Here is a 24038-nt window from a genome sequence, read left to right as displayed (position 1 = left end):
TGCCATGTAATCCCATCAACGGCCAAGACCCAGAAACTATAAAACAAAGCTCCTGGAAGAGAGCTATGCAGTATTTCCTGGAGTGAGTGACCTCTTATACTCTAGCCCACTGATGTACCTAAAGTAGCACACTTGTGTTTGGTTTTAACATACTTGCTTGTATTCCTTTATATATGGGGTTAAGTGGCCCCAGAATGAAATACAACAACCTTCACACACTTCCCTCTTATTGTGGTGGGAAGATGCTTGCTGGTTGGGTGGGTGTTTGAATATTATCTGTAATGAACTATTGTAAACTACTTTATGAAAATAAAATGTATAAAAATTGTAAAAATAAAAAAACAGGGCAGGAGATGATTATACTAGTCCAAGGAGTGCACATGTTAAGAGTTAAAATGCTAGCAATGCATCAACTCGCACTTGTCCAAGAAGACTGCCATTCCTTCCCTTGACGGGGAGTCCTACAATGGTCTTCAGCAACATACCTGTGATAAAAATGTTATAAGAAGGTAAAAAGAGGGAACCACATCTGGGACCCTCAGGCTCTCCTGTCTTTGGAGAACCAACTCTTTCAACTTCCAACACTTCGCTAGTGCCTGGGTGCCCACCACCCACCACTTGCCTGTTCTGGGTGGGCTGTCTCCAGCCCAGTGTTCTCTGAGGGCTGTCACACACCAGGCAGGGGTGAAGAGGGCATTTCAAGGCTGGCTGACCACCTGTGACCCAATCCATTCTCCCCTTCGTGGCGGGGAGCCAGTAAAATGATGGGAAGTCTGGTGACATGCACTGCAGGAGCTGGGGAAGAAGGGAGGGAGTCCAGGTGGCCTTTAGGGAGCGAGGCCCAGGCTCGAGTCAGAGGCCCTGACTCGACCTTTCACCCATTGTGCACACTGGCTTTGGTTTGCTCCTCAAACACAACAAACACACCTGGTGCTGCTGTGTGCCCTTTTCACTTTCCCTGGAGTCTACTCACTCCCTGAGCATGGTTCTTTCTGCTCATCTGCTCCTTCTCTGGAGTGTCTCCCTCAAGACGCTAAAAACATTCTGCTCTCTCTCCCCTACCCAGTCACTACATCCAGCTCCTCAGCTCCCCAGTTGGATTGAGTACTAGTCTGTCCCTTAAACCAACCCTATTCTGAGAACAAGAACACTGGGGGGAAAAGAGGATATAGCACTGCGGCTGGAGCAATAGCACAGCGGGTAGGGCGTTTGCCTTGCACGTGGCCGACCCGGGTTCTATTCCCAGCATCCCATATGGTTCCCCTGAGCACCGCCAGGGGTGATTCCTGAGTGCAGAACCAGGAGAAACCCCTGTGCATTGCCAGTGTGACCCAAAAAGCAAAAAAAAAAATGAGGATATAGCACTATCTATGTTATATCTTATACCGCCCCTGCCCCTAACCCCACTCCCTTCATTCATCCCTGGTAAATATGGCTGAATTAACAGACAACAAATATTCTGGAAGAGGAAGATAAATGCTGAAAATTTGGACAAAGCAAGTGTTAGAATTTACATATATACACGTGTGTGTATATATACTCAATGCATCACAAGAGCAATATAATTTATAAAATAATATAATAGTGTGTATATAATTTATATATAAATGCAGGTCTATATGATGGGATGAATGTTCAAAATGTTTTTACACTATGTTGTCTCAAGGAGGAGGAGGAAGTGCTTAGGATGTGATTAAGTCTGTGCACATTTTTGAGGTTTTGTTACCTCAAATTCTACATTAAGAACCAAATTCTCTAGAGTATCTATTACTGTGTAACAAAGTACTTCAGAATGTACTGGCTTAAAACAATAACCGTTCTGTTGACTCGGAGTTTTGTGAGTCAGGAATTTGGGCAGAACTTGGCTGGGTGGGTCTGTACCACCAAACTCGTCTGGGGTTATTCCCAAGGCTACATACAGGCAGTGACCAGGTCAGCCTGGGAAATCCTGGAAGGTTTCACTCCCAGATTTAGCATATCTTCTCCCCCTGTGTGGCTTCCCCATCGTATATGACTTGCCCAGGCTAATTCACGGCGTGGTCACTCAAAGGGAGTTGGACCATTTGCCATGTCTGCTGAGAAGACAAATGCTGTAAAAGTATGGCTTGGAAGTGGTACAACATAGTCAAAGTGCCATTTTGTGGCACAAAACTGGTCATGAGACCGACACAGGGTCAAGGACCTCACCTTTCAGTGAGAATAATGGCAAAGAATTGCAAAGCTTTTTCAACCCACTGTGAGCTTTTCACACATCATTGTGTATGAGCTTGATCCCCTTTGTTGTATGTAGGAATTAATATTTTCATTATAATATTCCATAGTACAAATCCATCATAGTTTGTTTATCCATTTTCCTCTTGATGAAAACTGGTTGTCTGATAAAGAACTGGTTGTCTTATAAAGAAAGCATTATCAAGATATCTTTCAGTGAGCTAATTTCTCTCAAGTATACTTAAGAGGGGAATTCCCTGGTTTTAAATAGAATATATTATAATTGTTTCCAAAAATTTCTCAAGATATTCTGGCAATTTATGTTTCTACCTGAAATGTAGAAGAGGTCCAGTTAATTCATATTTGTGACAAACTTTGATATTGCCCAGTTGTTTAATTCTAGTCATTCTGGGTGTTAGGGCATCTCACTGGATCTTTGAGTCTTTGTAATGAGTAATTATGCTGAATGTCATTTTATATATTTATTGATCTTTTGCCTATTCTCTCTGTGAGGTATATCTATGTTTTTGTTTGTTTTTTATTTTATTTTATTTTTATAAAGTTATTCACAATGATTTATTACATTCAATATTCCAACACTAATCCCACTACCATTACACCTTCCCACCATTATTATTTGGAAATTTTCCAACCACCACCCAGGCTGTAAGTATTTTATTTTGTATTTTATTTTATTTTGTATTTATTTTGTATTGTTATGAATTGTTAAGAGGATGAAGAACCTCTGGTTCCAGGCACATCTTTTCAACTACACCATTCTTCCTGCACTAATATATGCCTCAGAGACCTGGGGCCTACAAAAACAGGATGAGAACACTATTTGGGTCATCCAAAGAGCTATGCTTGGAGTATCACGCTTTACTCAAGTGAGAGAAGGAATCTGGAGTTCTGACCTCCATCTACGATCGAAGATCACGGACACTGCCTCATTTGCCAAGGTGTCAAAAATCAGATAGGCTGGACACTTAATGCGATTTGGAGACAACTTCTGGACTAGAGCTGTTACTGACTGGATTCCATGGGACGTCAAAAGAACACCTGGCCAACCACCTACAAGACGGTCGGACTTCTTTGTTAAGACCTTGAATGAACGGTTTGATGCTCTTCGGGTTCCTGGAGAGAGCAGATGCCACTGGGCTACACTAGCACAAGACAGAGACGAATGGAGACATTACTGGTGCTTGTTTGAGCAAATCGATGAACAATGGGATGACAAGTGATTACAAGTAATTGTTATAAATAATTTTCTCTTGTATTTTTTGGTTCATTTTTATTCCTTTTAATGCAGGCAGGCTTTATTTGGGGAATAAAATCCAGAAAACAAAATGTTAAAGTTATGAAAGCTAAGACAAAGTTCAGTGACTCCATAAAGTAGGGCACAAGGGAGGTAGACTTGGGAAAGAGTGTTTCCACTTCTCTACCCAACCCACCTTGGCCACCCACACTCGGGAAATGTCTGGCTGGGTGAGGAATGGGAAGTCGGCTCTGAGTACCTAAGTGGCACAGACATTCATGTCCCCCCGCCCCATGAGGCGACCATCAAACTGCACCTGGAATTCACTTGTCTGCTCAAAGTGGGAGAGGATCCTTGTCACCCAATTCCTCAGGGAGCTGTGGACTCAGGCTGGAACAAACAAAGTTGGCTCCAACTTCCTCAGGCAGTGTTCCATATCTGTCGCCTTTCACACACAGAGAAGAACTTCAGGGGGAGGGAAAATAGTGAAGTAAGATAGTTTTTATTAAAACTTACTTAGATAGTTGTGAGAGGAGAGACAGGAATATGTGTTCAAGAGAAAACGCAGGGTTCTTCAGAGTGAAAAAAAAAAAAGCTGCAAGCAAAGACACATTGAGCCACGCAAATGAGATGCATGTTCCAGGAAGAACACACACTTGAAGAACAAGCCTATTTACACTTTTAAACAATTTTAACTGGGTTATTATTATTGTTGCTATTATTTTTTTGTCATGCTCAGTGGTTCTCAGGGCATACTCCTGACTCAGGGATCACTCCTGGAGAGCTTTGCGATCAAATGGTATGTCGGGGATCGAACCCAGGTCAACTGCATGCAAGGCAACTGCCTTAGCCACTGGACCATCTCTCTGGCCCCTGAGTTATCATTATTTTTTTCTTTTCCTTGTTTTTGGGCCACACCTGGTAGTCCAGGTATTCCTAGCTTGTTTTGAGAGGGTCACTCTCAGCAGTTCTGGAGGACCATGAGGTACCAGGAATTGAACCTGGGCTTTCTTCATTCAAAGCATGTAACCCAGTCCATTGTGTTATCCTTCTAGCTCTATTATTTATTTTCTTGTAAGATTCTTTTCTATAGATGTCTTTTTGTGAATATGTTCCTTAAGTGTTCAGTTTGCTTGAATTAAAGTTAATTGAGATGCCAGATAGTTAGCTCAATGGGCTGAGTGCCTGGTTTGCACGCAGGAGATCCAGCTTCAATACTGGTACCACATGGTCCCAGAGCACCACCGAGAGGGACCCTTGAGCACATAGCTGGGAGTACCCATGAACACTACTGCTGTGGTTCAAAAACAAACAGTAGATGCTTAATTTAAAAGAATTTTTTAAAAAACTTTCATTGAAAATTATTACAATACATAAATTTTAGGTGTGCACCATGAAAAATCATATCTAGTCATATATTACATATAAGTCCACCACTAAAAGTTCAACTCTATTTATAACCATACAGTTAGTACCTTTTATCGGATATACCCATCTCCTCCCTCCTTCCCTTCTGGTAACCCCTGATTTGGTCTTTTATTCTAAATAACTTATTTAGCTTGCTTTTTTTCTCTAAATATTACATGTGAATTAGTTTAATTGCTATAGTTTAGGTCACATGTTTATAATTGTTTGAATATTTATGGTTTTGAGGTACACAGTTACCATCGTGACCTCCACCACAATGCCCAGGATGTTCCACCCCTGTTCTTTTTTTTTTTATTAGTGAAACACCATGAGGTACAGTTATAGACTTATAAATTTTTGTGCTTGGGTTTCAGTTATACAATGATCAAGTACCCATCCCTCCACCAGTGCCCATCCTTCACCACCACGGGTCCCAGAATCCCCCCCACCCCCCATCCCCCCCGTCCCACCCTGCCTCTGTGGCAGGGTATTCCCCCTTGTTCTCTCTCTCTTCTTTTGGGTACTGTGTTTTGCAAGAGAGGCATTGAGTGGCAATCATGTTTGGTCTATAGAGTACTTTTAGCATGCTTCTCCCACCCTGGGAGGGTCCTCACAACACCCTTTATTTGGTGCTCTCTTCTCTATCTGCACTTCCTTTTCACCTAGCACGTGTGGCTGGCCTTCAAGTCATGGAGCAAAATTCCTGGTATTAATCTCAGCCATTCCTGGGTGTTGGTCTCCCTATTTGTTGCTTTATGTTCCCCAGATGAATGCAATCTTTCTGTGTCTATCCCGCTCTTTCTGACTCATTTCGCTTAACATGATACTTTCCATGTAGTACCATTTGTATGTAAATTTCATAACTTCATCTTTTCTAACAGCTACATAGTACTCCATTGTGTAAATGTACCAGAGTTTCTTTAACCAGTCATCTGCTCTTGGGCACTCAGGTTTTTTCCAGATTCTAGCTATTGTAAAGAGTGCTGCAATGAACAAACAATTGCAGATGTCACTTCGACTATACCTTTTTGCCTCTCTGGGATATATTCCCAGAAGTGCTATAGCTGTCCACCCCTGTTCTTATGTTCCTTCCAGTCCATCTCTTCATCCTGCATCTCACATTGCCTTCTCTCTTGCCTGCTATTTTCAGTTTTATACTCCAGAGCCAAGAGCTTGTTATCATTTGATATTTTCTATATGTTCATTTTTTGTTATCATCTGATTTGTCTATACATTTATTTTTGTTAGCATCTAATATTGTCTATACATTTGTTTTGTTTCTCTGTATAGCATAGACTAGAGAGATATGGGTTTTGTCCTTTTCCCTTTGAAGACTTATCCCACTAAACTTAATATCCTTTATGTCCATGGACCAGTGCTGGTCTGTAGGTGTAGAAATCTTGAAAATGTTGGTTCTAACTGCCTGTCAGTGGACCAGTATGCAAGACAGGAACTGGTCAGCTGATGTAAAAATAGTTGTAGACCACTGGTTTAAAGCATCTAGTACAAGCAGTCAATTTAACTCTCAAATCATGTCCAGTCTTTTTCAAAATTGCAAGAATTGGGGACCAAAGCAATAGTACAACGGCAGGGCATTTGCTTTGCATGTTGCTGAAGTGGGTTCGATCCCCAGCATCCTATTCCCTGAGCACTGCCAGCCATTATTTCTGAGTGCAGAGCCAGCGTATCATTGGGTGTGGCCCAAACCAAAAAATAAAATTAAAAAAACAAAACTGTAAGAATTTTTGGGGGACCACCACCATATATATTGCAGTTCATTATTAGCTGAAGTGTCACTGCAGCTGAAATAACTTGGGAAACTTCAGATTCAAGCTCATAGTGGAGGAAAATTACTTGCCAGAGTAAATCTTCGATATGGATGAAACTTCTGTGTTCTAGAAATGTATGACAGAAAGGAGTTTCATCCAGAGGAAGCCAAATCAATGTCAGGTATCCAGGCAAAAGGGAAAGGTTGCAGGCTGCAAATTAAAACCCTTTGCGATCTATCATAGGGAGAACCCCACAGCATTCAGGCATAGCAATCAGCACACACTGCCTGGAGAACACAGGAACGATAAGAAGTCCCAGGGACCCAGTTCCTCTCAAGATGCCCGCCCCCCATGATTACGCCAGCAAAATGGAAAATTAACATAGCTTTCAAGATTTTGCCTATTGCTGATAATACTTCCACACACCCTCTTTTTGTTGCTTATCTTCCTTCCAATATCAAAGTGTCTTTCCCTTCAAATACCCCCTCTTTGATTGAACCAATGGATCATGGAGTGACCACAGCTGTAAGGCCCAGTACTCAAGGAGGCTCTTGCCCAAGCTGTTGTTGCTGCAGCTGAGGAAAATGTGGAGAAGACATTAAGGCCATTCCAGAAGGATTACCACATCTCTGACTGTATCAGGAACCTGACTGGGGCTTGGGGTGATGTCAGCAAGGTGGTGGGGGGAGGATGAGTGGCACCTGAAAGAAAACACTCAAGAGATGGTTCTTCTGTGACTTCAAAGGATCTGCCCAGGTGGAGGCGATTGCAGAAACCAGCAAGGCTGTGGTTGGGAAGGCGAGCGACTTCAACCTGGGTGGGAATGAGGGTGAACTTTGAGGTCCCTAGAGGCAGTTTATGAAGAATTGACTAATGAGTGGGGGCGGGGGGGGCTGGATCAGCAGCAAAACTGAAGCATCAGCAGGAAGAAAAAAACTTCCTACAAAAACAAACAAAACACTGAAAAATAATCACAGTGAAGGGTTTAATAGATGCTTTTACAGATTTTTTTTTGTTTTATTTTGGGGCTACACCCAGCGGTGCTCAGGGCTTACTCCTTGGTTCTGTGCTCAGAGGTCACTCCTGGTGATGCTTAGGGATAGAAACCGGGTTCGCCGCTTGCAAGGCAAAGCACCCAGCCTTCTGTTCTATCCGTCCAGCCCCATACCCAGGCTTCTTAAACTGTGTGTCACATAACTGAATGTGGGGGTGAGTAAAAAAAATCTAGCAACAGCACAAATTTCAGAACGACCAAAAACTAATTCAAAATCAATCAAGTGATGAATCTTAGGTGTTTCTGGCAGCACTCGCCCATGGTGCATTTCTTGGGTGAAAAGGGGAAGGGATTGTGAGTGGAGAAAGCTTATGCCACCCTGGTCTGGGTCTGAGAGCCAAGGTGTGTAGCAAGTTTTCCCATCTAGGTCTGTATAAGTACATGCTATGATGTTTACACAATGACGAAATAGTCTGGTGGCTAATTTCTCAGGATGTGTCTACATCATGACCATTTGGAACTGTTGAGATATTCCATTTCTTACATCCCTCTTGATGTTTTTTTTTTTTCTAGATTTTTTCCATTTTGTTACAACTTTCAAGCTTATTGGCCTGGAGTTGTATTGTCTTATGCTGATTTTTATGCATTTGCAGTGATGTCACTCTTATTGTTCTAATATTGGTTACTTTTGCTTTTGCTCTACTTTGTTGTTGGGTCACACCCAGCTGTGCTCAGTGCCTACTCTTGGCTCTGAACTCGGGGATCACTCCTGGCAAGACTCGAGTGCCTTTCCTGCTATACTAGCTCTCCAGTCCTACTTGCTTCTTGATTTGTCTTTCCAGGTTTTGTTGAATTTATGAGCTCTTTCAAAAGAACTAATTAGCATTGTGGATTATTTCTACAAATTTGCTGTATTTACTTTTAAAAAATAATTTCTATTTCATTTCCTTTCTTCTATTATTTTTGGTGTTGTTGTTTAACCCTTTTTCTAACTTTTTTGTGATCTCTGTTGATATCACTTTAGGCTTTCTATTTTTTTTTTCTTTTTGGGTAACACCTGGCGATGCACAGGGGTTACTCCTGGCTCTGCACTCGGGAGTTACTCCTGGTGGTGCTCAGGGGACCATAGGGGATGCTGGGAATCGAACCCAGGTCAGCCGCATGCAAGGCAAACGCCCTACCTGCTGTGCTATCTCTCCAGCCGCAGCCTTTCTATTTTTATTTTGCCTTTCAATTTTTATGTCTATTTAATTTCTTTTCAGGCTATAGAGTTCTCTCTTGATTTAAGTGCTTTTGTGATTATTGATATGTTCAGCTTCCACTACTATTTAATTCGAAATGTTCCATCAGTCCATTGTGTCTTCGTTGACCTATGGTTATTTAGGAGGATTTTGCTTAAATTCCAAACACTTGGGAGTTTGCCTGCCATTTAAGCATGCAGTTGATGAACATGATTGCTGATGGCCCAGCAGAAGCAATGAAAGAAGAAATGGAATGCTCTAGGACTGAAAGAAAACAAATCTTAATCGATGGATTTCTGATCAAAGTGTTCATATGACAATCTTCAATGCTGGAGAATTGAAGCTGCATGAAGTGAGCTGGATAACACACTTGGAAGACCTTTATCTAGTGACAGGAGAAATCAGTGAGGTCACTTGCTCCCCTGAGCAGTGGGCTCTTGAAGGCTGGAACTCTGCTGTTCCTTTCATTTCCCAACTGCTGGCACAATGCCTGGCATCTGGTAGGAGGCTAAAGACTGCGAGTTACAGGAACTGGCAAGTAAATAAGGAACAGTCATAAAAGGTTAAATTGAGTGAGCACCAAATGTTATGTCTTTATTAACCAGAGAGTCATGAGCAATATCTGATTTTCACAGTGAGAGAGACTGGGACACAAGGCAGCAGAAAAGCCCGTGCGATTAGACACTGAGCTCCAACTTCACGACCTGGGTCCCTTCGCCCAGACCCCGAGGCCGCTCGGGCACCCACAAAAGCCAGTGGAGCTGGGAACCCGGAGCGGTGGGTGCGGGAGCCCCAGGCTTCCCCCTGCAGATGCAAGAAGTGGGTGTTGGGGCGAACGGCCGTCAGGAAAAAGCGTGATTTCCACTGCGGGGTCGTGGGCACCTCGACTCGGAAAGGGGTGACCCTCGGAGCTGGGGGAGCAGAATTTGCCCGACGGAGGGGAGGGGACGCGCAGGTTTCCGGAACCCCCCGGCCAGGGTCTGGGTTTCCGCCCGGAGGGCTCCACCCACCAGTCCCGGAAGCTGCGCTGATCCGGGATAACGGGCCGGGGGGCGCGGCGGCTGAGTGGCTGGAGGCGGCGACGCTATGGAGCTGGAGGAGGCGGTGAGGGGGGCCGGGAGGGCCAGCGGCGGGGCGGGAGGGGGAAAGCGGCCGGGGAGGCGGGGCGGAAGCCTGCGGGGCGGGGACGGGGCAGGGCCGGCGCGCGCGCGCGTCCCGCCGGGCCGGGGTGAGTGCTGGCCGCGGGGGACGTTGGTGGACACGCGGGTGTTGCGTGTGGGTCCAGCTCCGCTGCGCGCATCCTCTCCCGGAGCAACCCCCGCAGCTCCCCTTGGAGGCTCGGGGTGGGCGGGAAAGGGTTGGGACCAGAACGTACCCCCCGCTATGCTCTGGCCTGTCTAAGGGTTTGGGGGTCCTTTGCTGCTCTCCGTGCGCTTCAGGGACCCTCCCCCCAGCCCCCCAAATACACGCCTGCGTAACGGTCCTAACCGGTGCAAGGCCACTGAAAACATCCCAGCCTGTAGAAATCAGTGTACTTTTTTTTTTTTTTTAACACGACTGGTACCATGACCCACCCTCGCATCCTCCGCTCTCAGTTAAGGATGCAAAGCTAGTTAAGGATGCAAAGCTAGTTAAGGATGCAAAGACCCGGCGGCTGGTCTCTCCCCGGTGTGCCCGGGCGTGTTAGGCTGGCAGGAGACCTTATTCATGCCCCGTGCCCAGTGCCGACGCAAGCTGAACCCTGCAGGGCCACGCTAGGTTGAACGGCCGGTCAAGGCACAGTGATTCATGGACCAGCTCCCACACCTTTTAGCCCGCGTGCGCTTTTGATGAGGGCTCGAGTCCCATTTTCGCTCACTGGTGAACACACCCCCGGCACCTAGTTAAAAATTCTGCTACGTATTTGATAAAGGATTGATATTGCTGAACGAGTACGGGGAAACTTGAGGCGACCACAATGAAAATTGGGCTTCTTGGCACTAGACACGATCAGATGTGTGTAGTGGTCCTGGAGGAAATTTCAAAGGGTATCTCCTGCTCCTCTTCCTTCTTCAAAGTGTTCTCAATATTTAATCTTAAAATTTTTTTACAGTATTTTCAAGCAGTTTTATTTATTCCTCTTTCCTCACACACGTTTATCCTGCCACCTTTTCTAACCCCCTCACACACCATAATTTAGATGAGATCTGGTGGATTCAGGGTTTTATGGCCATAGACTTTTTTGGGGGGGCGGGGGGGGGGGGGGAAGGCAGGCCATCCCCAGTGGTGCTCAGGGCTTACCCCTGGCTCTGTATTCAGGAATTACTCCTGGATGAATAGAGGGACCATATGTAGTATCTGAGCTGGATGTCCCCTGTATTGCCTCTCCCACCCCACACTGCATAATTTTGAAACTTCAAAGTTTCAGTTGCAGTATACATAATCATATATATATGTGTGTATATATGTACATATATACATATATAAGCAATGGGGGGGCCTGTTCCTTGCACATTTTACAGTTACCTCATTTTTCCCATGTATGTATTTGAGAAAATGCTAATATATAAACAAACAAAAAATGGTTCTTAAAGCTTAAATGTATAGATTTTTCCTCTGTTTTCTTGATTCCCATAGGTTTGTAGCATTTAACCGAACTAGTATGTTGTATTATATATATGTGTGTGCATACTGATTGAAATTTTTAACAGATTTGTACTTTTTTTAAAATGGAAAAGTTGCTAGTTCTGCTTGAAAAAAAAGTTTCAGTTGCAAACTGCTTAGACCGGAGTGTTATTTTCCTTATCCGTAGACAAATCTGCATATGTTCTCTATGATATATATTTTTCTCTTTCTAGAGTAAAATTGCAGGTAACCTTCTAAGAAGAAATTCGGTGTCGGTACAATGTGTATATTTAAGTTACTGTGTGTCTAAGATACAACTGGGGCATCAAGGATACAATGTATGTGTCTAAGATATCACATATGTGTTGAATGTGGTTTGCTAGTAGCCTTTCCTGTCTTCTATAGAAAGAATTCAAGGAACGATGTTCTCAGTGTGCTGCGGTCTCCTGGGGTCTTACTGATGAAGGCAAATATTATTGTACTTCTTGCCACAACGTTACAGAAGTAAGTAGCACTTATGACTTTGTTTTTGTGTTTTGGTTGGTGGCATCCCTGCAGTGCTGGACTCAGGGTGCTCAAGGACCAAAAGAGTTATGCCAGGCAATGCTCAGGCAACTTGCCAAGCCAGAGAAGATCCCAAGGCCTCACATGTACAAAGCAGGGTCTTGAGACACATCTCCAGCCTGTCAGTTTGCTTATGTTTTAGTTCAGCCTAATGTATCTCCAAAGACTCAATCTGTATTCTCATCGTGCAGCTTGCCCAGATTACAAGGTCTTCAAGTGCCTGCACATGGATTAAGAGTTGATTAGATTTAGGGTGAGATTTAGAATTTATGTCAGACTAAGTATTATGAATTCCTTTCTTGTACTCTATAGTGGAAGGAAAAATTAAATTGTATTTAAAAGATGGTGCGTTGTTTTCACTAGTTTATGCTTGGTTAACATTTTTAAAAATGTGCTGTAGTAGCTTAGAGGTTTCAAAGATGAAATATTAGAAAGATCAAGGGCTTTTGGGAGTACTGAAAATATTCTTTATCATTTTTGTTTAGTTCTTTGGATTCCTTGTGCTTGCTTTCTTTTGCTTTCTTTTGGGGGCAAGGAGCAATATCCAACTGTGCTCAGGGCTTAATTCTGGCAATGTTTGGGGAACCATATGCAGAGCTAGGGATCAGACCAGGGGCAGCCACATGTAAGGCAAGTGCCTTAACCCCTATACTCCCTCTCCAACTCTGCAGTCTTGCAGTCTCTCTCTCTCTCTCTCTCTCTCTCTCTCTCTCTCTCTCTCTCTCTCTCCCCCCTCCCTCCATCTCTATCCTCCTCCCTCTCTCTCTCCCCCTTTCTCTCTCCCCGCTTTCTCCCTCCCTCCCTCCCCATCCCCCTCCCCCTCTATCCACACCCAGCGATGCTCAGGGTGTGTTTGGGAGACCATTTGGGGTGCCCTACAATGCCTGCTTTTCTGTAGTATTTTCTTAACCCCTGATTTTATTTCCCCCCTGTACAATCTGCGAGATATCTTTGTGTCTGTCTATAGATGAGGCAAAGAGGCCCCAGGAGTTGAGTCAGCTGGCTGAGCCACATCTCATAAAATTTTGAACCATAAAATATTACGCTTGAGTCCTCTTGACTCCAGTGTTCATTTTACCCTCCCACATCTGTCTGTGCCAACAGAGTTGGCACACTGTCCTGTGTGACCTTGACAAATGGGACTATTTTCACAACAGAAGTGCTGGGTCCTGCTGTGATTCTCAGTCCTTCAGGGCAATAAAAACCAAATAATCCAGGGTGGGGACAACTTGCTGTTGGACTGGCTAAACATGCCAGGACTCCTCTTCTTGTAAAGGATTTGTTCAGAACACAGAACCAGGAAGGAACCAATACCTGCACCTTACTGGCTTACGAAAGCAGATTTGAGACTGATAAAAGCAACAGTGTAAACTTCTGCTTCTGGCCAGGATGGAACAAAGGGACCAAATTAACCTTCCTGTCTTAACTAACATATGTTGATTTCCTCGACAAGACATATGAAACAACTTTAATTTTTTTTTTCTTTGAGTGAAGTGGCTAATTTAGCTTTCAGTTGCATCTCTTGAGCATTTTTTTTTTTTGGAGGGGGTCACTTCCAGCGATGCACAGGGATTACTCCTGGCTCTGCACTCAGGAATTACTCCTGGCGGTACTCAGGGGACCATATGCGATGCTCGGAATTGAACCTGGGTTGGCCACATGCAAGGCAAATGCCCTACCTATTCCGCTATTGCTCCAACCCCTCAAGAGCATTTCTTTTTTTTTTTTTCTTTTCCTTTTTGGGTCACACCCAGCGATGCACAGGAGTTACTCCTGACTCTGCACTCAGGAATTACTCCTGGCGGTGCTCGGGGGACCATATGGGATGCTGAAATCGAACCCGGGTCGGTCGTGTGCAAGGCAAATGCCCTACCCACTGTGCTATCGCTCCAGCCCCTCAACAGCATTTCTTGAGACAATCATTGTTCCTCAGTGGGCAGCTGAAAGTCTTAAGGTGATTTTCTATCTATTCATGCAGAATACTCAAAAGATGTGTTCATGTGAGGTGAGGTTGTTTGTTATTTTGGTTTTGGTGATGGTTTCCTGAGTACAGACACGTATCTAACTGCACATGTTAGAGAAGCAGTTTTTGATCCTCACTGTTTTGAGGCATGTTCATGCCCTTGTACTACCATTCCTTTCGTGCCAGTTATGCAAATACAAGCACAGAGAAGAAAGGATGTCTTGATCCATGCTCAAGGATCAAACCAGCATGCTATTCCTCTAGAAAATAAGATACTTTCTTTACTTCTTTTGTTTCTGTGTTTCTGTTTGATGCTGTTCCCACACTTCAAGGCTATATCCTTATTAAATCATATATAAAATAACTTGCAATATCTGTTGTCTAAAGTGGCCAGTTTTAAGAGCTGAGAAATCCTTTTTCCATGGAATTTAGTATATTTTATCATTATAAGGGCAGATTTGTTGTAGAAAATTTGAAAGTTATCATGAAATCTAAGGCTAAAAATCACCAATTGCGTTAGTATGTTATTTTAAGTACTCTAGTTCCTTTTTTTTCTATGTATGAAAGGGAGAGGGAGGGGATATAGATAGGAACTATTAACTCTCCCATCTTAATTTTTTTCCCTATGTCATTCTAAACATTTGTGGACTTTTTACTGATTATATACAAATATTCCACAATATCATCACAGAATGATTATAGCTCTGGATTTTTAAATTTAATTTTATTTAATTTTTTGCTTTTTGGGTCACACCCAGCAATGCACAGAGGTTACTCCTGGTGCTGCACTCAGGAATTACTCCTAGCGATGCTCAGGGGACCATATGGGACGCTGGGGATCGAATCTGGGTCGGCTGCATGCAAGGCAAACGCCCTATCCACTGTACTATAGCTCCAGCCCAGCTCTGGTTTTGAATATGTAACTTTGCCCCTGGCTTACACTATTTCATATTTTGCCTAGTTCAGATCTTAAGCTTTTTGTTTCTGCATCCTTTTTTTATAAATTTCGTCTGTCTTTGGTGGATAACTGCTTTATATGTTCCTGAGGTCTCATATGAACCCAGTTACCCAGAACTGTTTTGAATATAGTGTCTTGAACTAAAGAGAATGCATCTCATAAATCCTGTTCCAAGAGACATTTAATTTGTTTATCTAGAAGTAAAGCTGTTTTATCTTTTTAATGAAAGGCGAGTCAGAGAGAAGGTGAACATCCTAGGCTGTGATGTAGGCAGCGGGCATTGCAACTTCTTTGATGAATGAAAACTGGAAATAAATTTCATCTCAAAGCTCTAAATTTAGAGACATATTAGAAGTGTTACCTATTGATTAAAAATCTTCACCTTTGGGAGTCAGAGATAGTATATAGGGTAGGATACTTGCCTTGCACATAGCCTGGTCAGATTTAATCCCTGGCATCCCATGTGACCTGTCAAGCACTGTTAGGAGTGACCCCTAAGTGCACAGCCAACAGTAACCCCTGAGCATTGTTGGGTGTGGCCCCAATACAGAAACAAAACAAAACAATCTTCACCTTTGTTCCATCATTAAAACTTAGTGCTTTTGGGGGCTGGAGCAATAGGACGTTTGCTTTGCACACGGCCAACCTGTGTTTGATTCCCAGCATCCCATATGGTCCCCTGAGCACCGCCAGGGGTAATTCCTGAATGCAGAGCCAGGAGTAACCCCTGTGCATTGCCAGGTGTGACCCAAAAAGCCAAAAAAACAAAACAAAACAAAAACCTTAGTGCTTTCATGTTTTAAAATTGTAATGAGTATCAGTAACTTAAGTACCAGCCCTTATGAAACCTTAGATGTGAAGACTTCAGGATGAGTTGTACTCTGCGTTTAGTTAAAAGTCTGTAGGGTTGAGTAAAGTGAAATGAAAGCGTTTTTTTTTTCTTTTGTTGGCTTTGTTATGTTCTCTTTTGGTTTGCACTTGGTCATACCTGGTGGTGTTCAGGGGCTCAGGGTGCAAGGAGGACCATATGGTGCTAGGGATCAAACCTGAGCTTCCTGCATGCACACCATATGCTCAGCATCTCTCTAGCCCAGGAGAGCTATTATAGTTATTATTTTAACACATAGAAAGGTTCAGCTAATCTCTAAGTAGCATTACTATAGGTTGTACTACTGATTACAGTAAATACAGAAATTATTTAATTCCAAAAAGTGTTTCTTTTTTTTGGGTGGAGAAAAAAACTAAACTTGCCTTTGAGGTTTTTTTATAAGTTAAAAAGTGATTTAAGGGGCTGGAGTGATAGCACAGCGGGTAGGGCATTTGCCTTGCACGCGGACTACCCGGGTTCGATTCCCAGCATCCCATATGGTTCCCTGAGCACCGCCAGGAGTGACTCCTGAGTGCAGAGCCAGAGTGACCCCTGTGCATTGCCGGGTGTGACCCAAAAAGCAAAAAAACAAAGTGATTTAAAAATGAAAGTGCATTATATGGTGGAGATTTATTTGATGTCTACTGTGTCCCAGACACTATTTAGATATTAAGATGTTTTGAATAAAAAAGGAAAATAAAAGGCAACTAGAATATACTTTATATAATTGTCCAAAAATGTTATCATTGTATATAGAAAATATATGTAACTGATTCAGAACTATCTTTTTAATGATCTGTCTTGTTGTTTCCAGATATCTAAGGAAGTTTTAAACACTGATGCTATTCCTAATAGTAAAATTCAAGCCATCAACCGGGGACTTAAAAAAAAGAAAAAACTTGGTGAGCTCGCTCTTTCTTTGTGCTTAGCAGTCCTTAATTACCTTTACACATTCCTAAGAATGTGGAATGGATTTTTATTTTTATTGTTTTTAATTTTTATTGCTTATAAAGATCACAAGCTGTATTTTTTTACTTTATTTTATGTTTTGGTTTTGAGGTCACACCTAGCTCAGTGCTGGGTGGGGTCCAGGGGTGCTATGGTCTCTGTGGAAGGTCACACCCAGCAGTTCTGGTGGCCACTCCTGGCTTTGTGTTCAGTGGTCACTCCTGACAATGCTTGGGGTACTATACAATGCTGGGATTGAACCCATCATCCCACGTGCAAAGATTAGCCCATTGAGCTATCTCTCTGGTCCCCAGGAATGGATTTTATTATTTTGGGGCCATACTCAGTCGTGCTCAGGGACTGTTCCTGGGTCTACACTCAGGAGTGATCCATGGTGATGATCAGGGACCATATATATAGGTACCAAGGATTTGAACCAGGGTTGGTCTGATGCAAGATCTTAACTCCTATGCTGTTTCTCTGGCTTCTGGAATAGAATTTTTAAATAAATCCTAGAGAAGCTGCCAGAATTTTAAGCAGGCAATCTGAGATGGAATTAAATGGGTAATTATTGATGATAAAATTGGAAACAAATGTCTTAAAGTATATCCTTTTTTATCCTGTTTATTGTTAACGATTTACTTTTTCAGTGGGACATCAAATATGCCAAAAATAGTAAAGACAACACATTTCCAAAAATCTGTTGACTTGTTTTTCTATTGTATTATAAACGTGATTTTTAAATTCAAGTGTAGTATCATCAAGTTAGATGAGTTAAACATGATATTCAACTTTCTGAAATCCGTGACATTGAATTTTGAGAACACCCTTTTAAAATAGAGAACATTATTTTCCCTTAAAATAGTTTCAGCATGACTGTTCCTTGAAAGGTAATCTATTTCTTTAATCCACTGAGTACATATAATTAACCATTACTGAGAAGAATTTGAGGTAAGGTCTAACTGAAGCTTTTTATTTCTGTGACTAATTGCTAGAACTAGATTTTTAAATTTGAAACCAGTCTAAAAATAATGGTTATTTGAGGATACACAGACATTATATGTAAAACATGTTTGCTATAAATACATATTCATATGTAACTGAACAATAAAATAATAATGATAAATATCTATATTTGGGCCTTCAGTGAAGAGACATGTGGGGCCTCATGGGATGAAGGTGGAGCCGGATCTTTCCTCCCGTTCCAATGAGACCTCAAGTTGCCACCCTCAAACGGCCTTTCTGGCTCCTGATCAAGCTGCTAAATGGTCATGATCCCAGAGACTCAGGAACAAATCTCGGAACCCAGCATGTTTTGGCAGAAATCCCTCCAGATTTAATTGTTAAAATTTCTGAATTTCAAAATCGTGCCGCTACTACTGCAGCCGTGGGACATCATATGTTATTCATAACCAGCAATAGAAAACAAATTGACTACTGTTGCCTTTTTGGCAGATCTGAGTGTGGGGGTAAAATCCCAAATAATAATGGTGGGTCAGGTGTCAAAATATTGAATGTAATTAAAGTAGAGAGAGAGTAATGTGGAAATCATCTGGGGGCATACTGGGGTTTTTGGTGGTGGAGAATGGACACTGGTGAAGGTACGGGTGTTTCATTGTATGACCAAGACTTAAACCCGAAAGCTTTGTAACTGCTCTCACAATGATTCAATAAAAAAAAATTATAAAAAATGGGGAAGAAAAAGTAAGGTGAAGTTTATGCCCAATTCAATCAGCCTAATTAATGGCTGAATAAATAGCAGTACTCCTACATTTAAAAAAAATAGAGAGAGAGAGAAAGAGAGAGAGAGACTTAAACAGGGTTCACTCCCAGTGGTGCACATCGACCACCATGGCTCCATCCAGTTGTATTGGCGGGAGTCAGGGGATGAGGCATTGGGGTGGTGAAGCTTGATTCTTATGGCCTTGCACGTGGTAGGCATATGCTTTATTACTTGAGCTTTAACTCTTGCCCTAATCACATTTTCAACCATTTGTCTTCCTTCTACAGTTTATATTCTAGAGGAATAATAATTTAAAATACTTAAAATCTCATGGGCTGGAATGATAGCACAGTGGGTAGGGCATTTGCCTTACGCACGGCTGACCCAGGTTCGATTCCTCCGCCCCTTTCGGAAAGCCTGGCAAGCTACCGAGAGGATCTTGCCCGCACAGCAAAGCCTGGCAAGCTACCCGTGACATATTCAATATGCCAAAAACAGTAACAACAAAGTCTCACAAGTTGTTGTGAGACATTACTGGTGCCCGCTCGAGCAAACTGATGAACAATGGGAGGACAGTGCTACAGAGGAGTGCTACTTAACTCTTATAAATCACAAAAATGATGCTTAACATGAGCATTCATTTACAAATGTTCCAGACTGGAAACAGGAGAACGTGAGAACAGAAACTATTCAGGGGATACAAAATTCCAAGTGCAGTGTATAATAGTATAGTAGCATTTCAGTTAGTAACTCAGGACTACAAATCTGAAAGTTTTTTTTTTTCGTTCTTAGAGAAAGGCTGGGATTGGTATGTGTGTGAAGGTTTCCAGCACATACTTTATCAACAAGCAGAAGCCTTGAAGACCCTAGGTGTAGGCCCAGAATTAAAGGTAAGCCTTATATGCCCAGCTTTTTAAACTGTGGGTCACAATGGGGGCCATACAACTTTCTAAACTCTTTTTCTTTTATTTAAGTAACTTTGAGTCAGGTGGCTTCTAAGTGGTGTTTGGGACCCTGGGCCGACTCCCAGCTGTTCACAGCTAGTTGGAGCAGTGGTTCAATCTGTGGCCAAGGATGTGTTGCTGCTCGGGCCTGGTAGTACCAGGATTCCCCAGGACTACCCTTCAGTGCATCGGAACCCACAGGGCCATGTTCGACAATGCTGAAGGGCTGCTGGTACCACACCCAGTGATGCTTAAGAGGAGGGCATGCAGTGCCAGAGATCAAGCCCAGTTTGGGCACATGCAGGGCATGTACTTAACCCCTGTTCCATTCCCCCAGGCCCCTAAAATAAATTTCTTTATGATTTATTATGAGTAAGTGCTTGATTTGTATACCTATTTTATATACCCATAAACCTGGGGTCACTCAGAAACTTCTCAGGAGAAATGGGGTTATAGGTGGGTTATAAGTCCAGACTTTGCTTTACATTTTGTTGTTTGACAATAAAAGTTAAATTTAACAATAAATTAAGGGGCAGAGGGAGATTATTAATCATATATCTTGGACTACTGGAAGAATCCTTTTCCCACACATGTTTAAAATCCTTTCACTAGGACAGCAGTACCCAAAGTGTGTTCTGTAGGATGTAAATAAGCAGTACGTGCAAAAGAACTTTCTTTAGCTCAGATGTTTGGGAAACATTGGGTGGGACAAATTAAAATAACTGTGCATGCTCACTGGTACAGTTTATGTGTTAATAGTGTGCTTATTCTCAAGGGGCTGTGTTGTGTGAATATCTCAGTATTCACAAGTTAAGAGTGAGAGTCTCTGGTGTGTGTATGCGCGCCTGGTCTATCAGGACTTGGATTCCTCAGAATGCACTTTGAAGAGTGATGCATTAAACAAGTGCTCCCTCGCACATGAATGTGTGTCAGAATCATCTGATGGCTTAGTGAAACAGATTGCTGGGCTGCATTCCAGGATTTCTGTCCGAGCAAAATTGTTCTCTTCTGTTATCTTTTGCTCCTGGTCTGGAGCAGGACTGCCTAACTAGTTCCCAGGTGTTGCTGCGGTTGCAGATCCAGGAACCACTCTTTGATTTTGCTCTTCTTAGAAGTACCATAGTAATCTATGTTGAGTTTTACTTCAGATCCTCATCTAGCTCAAGACACTTTAGGAATCCTGTTAGTTGCTAGTAGCAGGTAGTTCATGAGCATCTTTGGGAATGAAGTGACATTCTGAGACATTCTCTTCATTCTGGTTGGAGAGACAGCTTGTATATGAGGAATGGGTAGGCACCAAGGTTCATATGAGTGTGCCTTATTTTAATGTGCTTTGCAGATACTATGTCTGTAAACCAATCAAAAGACTATGATTCACTGAAAGTTCAGATGATGATTAGCAATTTTTAGCTATGAAATACTTAAAAATTAAGGTGTGCCCATTTTTACATTATGCTATTGCATATTTTAATAGATGACAACATAGTGGAAATATGGCTTTTTTTATGCAGTGGGAAACCAAATAATTCATGTGACTTTATCTCAATAAATATTTTACTGTGGTCTGTAACCAAGCCCAAAATACCTCCAAGGTGGGCTTGTAATGATATCTTTATGTGACATTAAGAGCAAAAAGAGAGGGAAGAAAAATGAAAGATCATTGTGGATGGATATCATCAAGACTAGGTATAGGGCTGGAGCACAGCGGTAGGGCATTTACCTTGCACGCAGCCAGCCCAGCTGAGCCGGGTTCGATTCCTCCGCCCCTCTCAGAGAGCGTGGCAAGCTACCTAGAGTATCCCTCTCGCACAGCAAAGCCTGGCAAGCTACCCGTGATGTATTCAATATGCCAAACACAGTAACAACAAGTCTCAAAATGGAGACGTTACTGGGTCCGCTCAAGGAGAATCAATGAACAACGGGAGGACCGTGTTTGTTTGTTTTTAGGTTTGTAGAGGAATCTTTGCTGTTCAAATCAGTGTCAGGGGCAAACTGAAGCCGGAATTAAATGTACTCTGGGCCTACCCTGAAAAAAGCGGTATAGCAATTGAAAATCTGAAAATGCACATCATTGGTTTACCCATGAGAGTCACTGCATCAGGTAGCTAGCTAACTGACAGGTTGATAAATCTGGTTTCCTCCTATATTATTAGTCTACAATATATATTTTTCTTTATCGACAATAAATAGTTGCAACAAGGTTTATTCCTACATAGTTCTATACCAATTTAATTGGAGATTATTCCTGGAAAAATGTTTTTTTTTTTTAAATCAACCAACGAGCTGATTAGACCCAAGTAGTTAAGTGGCACAAGCATTGCAGTACGTTCAGAACACAGGCTCTGAAACTCGAACTGTTTCCATGTGCTGTTCATGGCATTTCTGCTTGTTGGTGAGTTTTTCTATTCAAGTTAAGCTTCTTTAGTTGTAAAATGTGACTAATATTTTGCTGTAATATGCTTATGTGATATGTCTCATAAGAAGGAGGTGCTGAATAAATGGAAAAGTTATTTTTTCTACTCTGCCTCTAACTAGAAAAGAAGTCATATTTAAGTTGCTCGATGCCTCTGATTCCTAAATTTATTTAATTTACAAAAGGAAGAGTTCCAGTGAGATTGACTTCAAGGAACCAATCTCTCTCTTTTTTTTTCTTTTTGAGTCACACCCAGTGATGCTCAGAGGTTACTCCTGGCTCTGTGCTCAGGAATTACCCCTGGTGGTGCTTGGGGGACCATATGGGATGCCAGGGATTGAACCCAGGTCAGCCGCGTGCAAGGCAAATGCCCTACCTGCTGTACTATCGCTCCAGCCCCTCTTTCTTTTTTAAAAATTTAAGATTATAAATATTTTATTCAGTGTGTCTCATATACCTGGTACTCCTTTTCAAGGAAAATTAAGCTGTAGTAAGATGGAAGGCAATATGACAGGGGTTCTGTAGTTCTGGTATGCCTGCCAATCAGTGTATGTCAACGCAACCCCAGTCATCTCCTTTCCCTCCACTTAGAATGAAGTTTTACATAATTTTTGGAAGCGCTACCTTCAGAAGAGCAAGCAGGCATATTGCAAAAACCCAATTTATACCAGAAAAAGGAAAGTTACGGTAAGTCACAATCTGATATGGGTTTTGTTTTGTTTTTTCAGGTGTTTCTTTGACAGCTCTAATGAGAGGTGGAGATGAACATGTTTTTTTTGGGGGGGGGCGTTTAGAATACTTGTCAGAGAACTTTCAGTGATTTATAACCCAGTGATTTTACAGGGCCACTTATTTAGACTTTATGATTAATTTTAACTTATTTGACTACTTGAGACAAGTTTGTGGTCAATTTCTAAATGGAAACTTCAGAAATTTTGCTATTAAAGAAATTTGTTTTTGCAGCAGTCAGAGAGATAGCTCCATGGTGGAGCACATACTTCACATGATGAGACCCTGGGTTCGATCCCCAGCACCCCCCAAAATATATAAAGTAAGGCATAATATGAAGCACTGAAATAATGTAGGATTCTAAGTAAACTTGGGATAGAGCTAACAAGACCTCCTGGTGTATTGGAAGCAGCAGATGAGAGAAGAGGGACGTCATCCAGGTGACTGCTAAGGTTTTGGGAGCAGCGGGAAGGAAGGAGTTGTCATCAACTGACATAACTGGTGGAGCAGGAAAGTCAGTAGTTCTATTTTAGACACAGATTTGAGACAGCTATTAGACCTCCAAGAGGAAATGTCAAAAACTCAGATGTATGTCTGCAGGCAAGAGATAGATCTATGTTGGACATATTTATTTGGAAGCTTTCTGCCTAAACTGTATCAAATCTAAAATGTTGTTTGTGAGTTGTACCTATAGGGATGGGATGTGCTTAATGGCATCTTATCCCCTTTCCTGAGTCCTGTGTATTTCATTCTCTTACGAGTTTCCTTAACAGGAAGTCTTATCTCTTCATGATAAGACCCAAGTTTCTTGGGCTGCATCACTAAGATTGTGGCTTTTTGACCATGATCTGTTCCTCAAAGGTATGTCAGCTATTGAGACCTTTAGGTAGCCAGTCAGCTGCTTTCTTGGGAGCATTCTGACCGCAGTTTTAGCTACAAGTGTGTGAAGAATTAAACAGTGGTAAGAGATATAACCTTGTTGATTAATTGCTGTAAGTAATATGTGCCACTGGAGTTCCAGGAAATGACACATCCCTGAAGAAGAGTTGATAGAAAGATGAGGTAACAAAACGTAGCTTCTCATGAACACCAGGTTGTGACCCCCCCTTTGGGGTCATGCAGGGGTTACAGAATTTCTGGCACCAGTAAAAGGTTTCTGAATATGCAGCAATAGAAATCAACTATGTGATGACTCCAGGGTGTTTATGGCAGTGCTCTCCCATGTGGCATTTCTCCTCTCAAAAGGGGGTCACAAATGGTCAATGTTTCAGAAGCCCTATGATAAAGTAAGGAGTGTGTTAGAGAGAAGTCGACGAAAGGCTAGTCCAGGTACAGAAAAGAAATAATCAAAACTGTCCCAAGCAGCTACCCAGCAGACTCAGTAAAGAGAAACCAATAGTGTCCACAGAGTCATTATTGACACAGTGTTTTTATTGGTGCAAGTACT

The 24038-nt window shown here is 42.3% G+C and overlaps 1 protein-coding gene across 3 annotated transcripts in view; it reads left to right on the top strand.

Annotated features, from left to right (window-relative positions):
• The first annotated feature begins 9911 nt into the window (after positions 1–9911).
• Positions 9912–24038, top strand: part of TAF1B (TATA-box binding protein associated factor, RNA polymerase I subunit B) — a 61505-nt gene continuing 47378 nt past the window's right edge. For 2 of the 3 annotated variants that reach the window (XM_056124837.1, XM_056124829.1), the window contains exons 1-5: positions 9912–9981; positions 11887–11985; positions 16649–16736; positions 19298–19395; positions 22454–22549. In XM_056124837.1, the coding sequence (XP_055980812.1) occupies positions 9964–9981; positions 11887–11985; positions 16649–16736; positions 19298–19395; positions 22454–22549 (399 nt within the window). In that variant the 5' untranslated portion in view covers positions 9912–9963. Of the gene's footprint in view, positions 9982–11886; positions 11986–16648; positions 16737–19297; positions 19396–22453; positions 22550–24038 lie in introns of those variants that run through there. The other variant, XM_056124843.1, reaches the window with a different exon arrangement.

This window comes from Sorex fumeus, unplaced genomic scaffold (assembly GCF_029834395.1).
Source record: "Sorex fumeus unplaced genomic scaffold, SorFum_2.1 ptg000006l, whole genome shotgun sequence".
NCBI classification, from domain to species: domain Eukaryota; kingdom Metazoa; phylum Chordata; class Mammalia; order Eulipotyphla; family Soricidae; genus Sorex; species Sorex fumeus.
The sequence above is the reverse complement of the archived record's forward strand: the minus strand, read 5'-3'. Positions and strand labels throughout refer to the sequence as shown.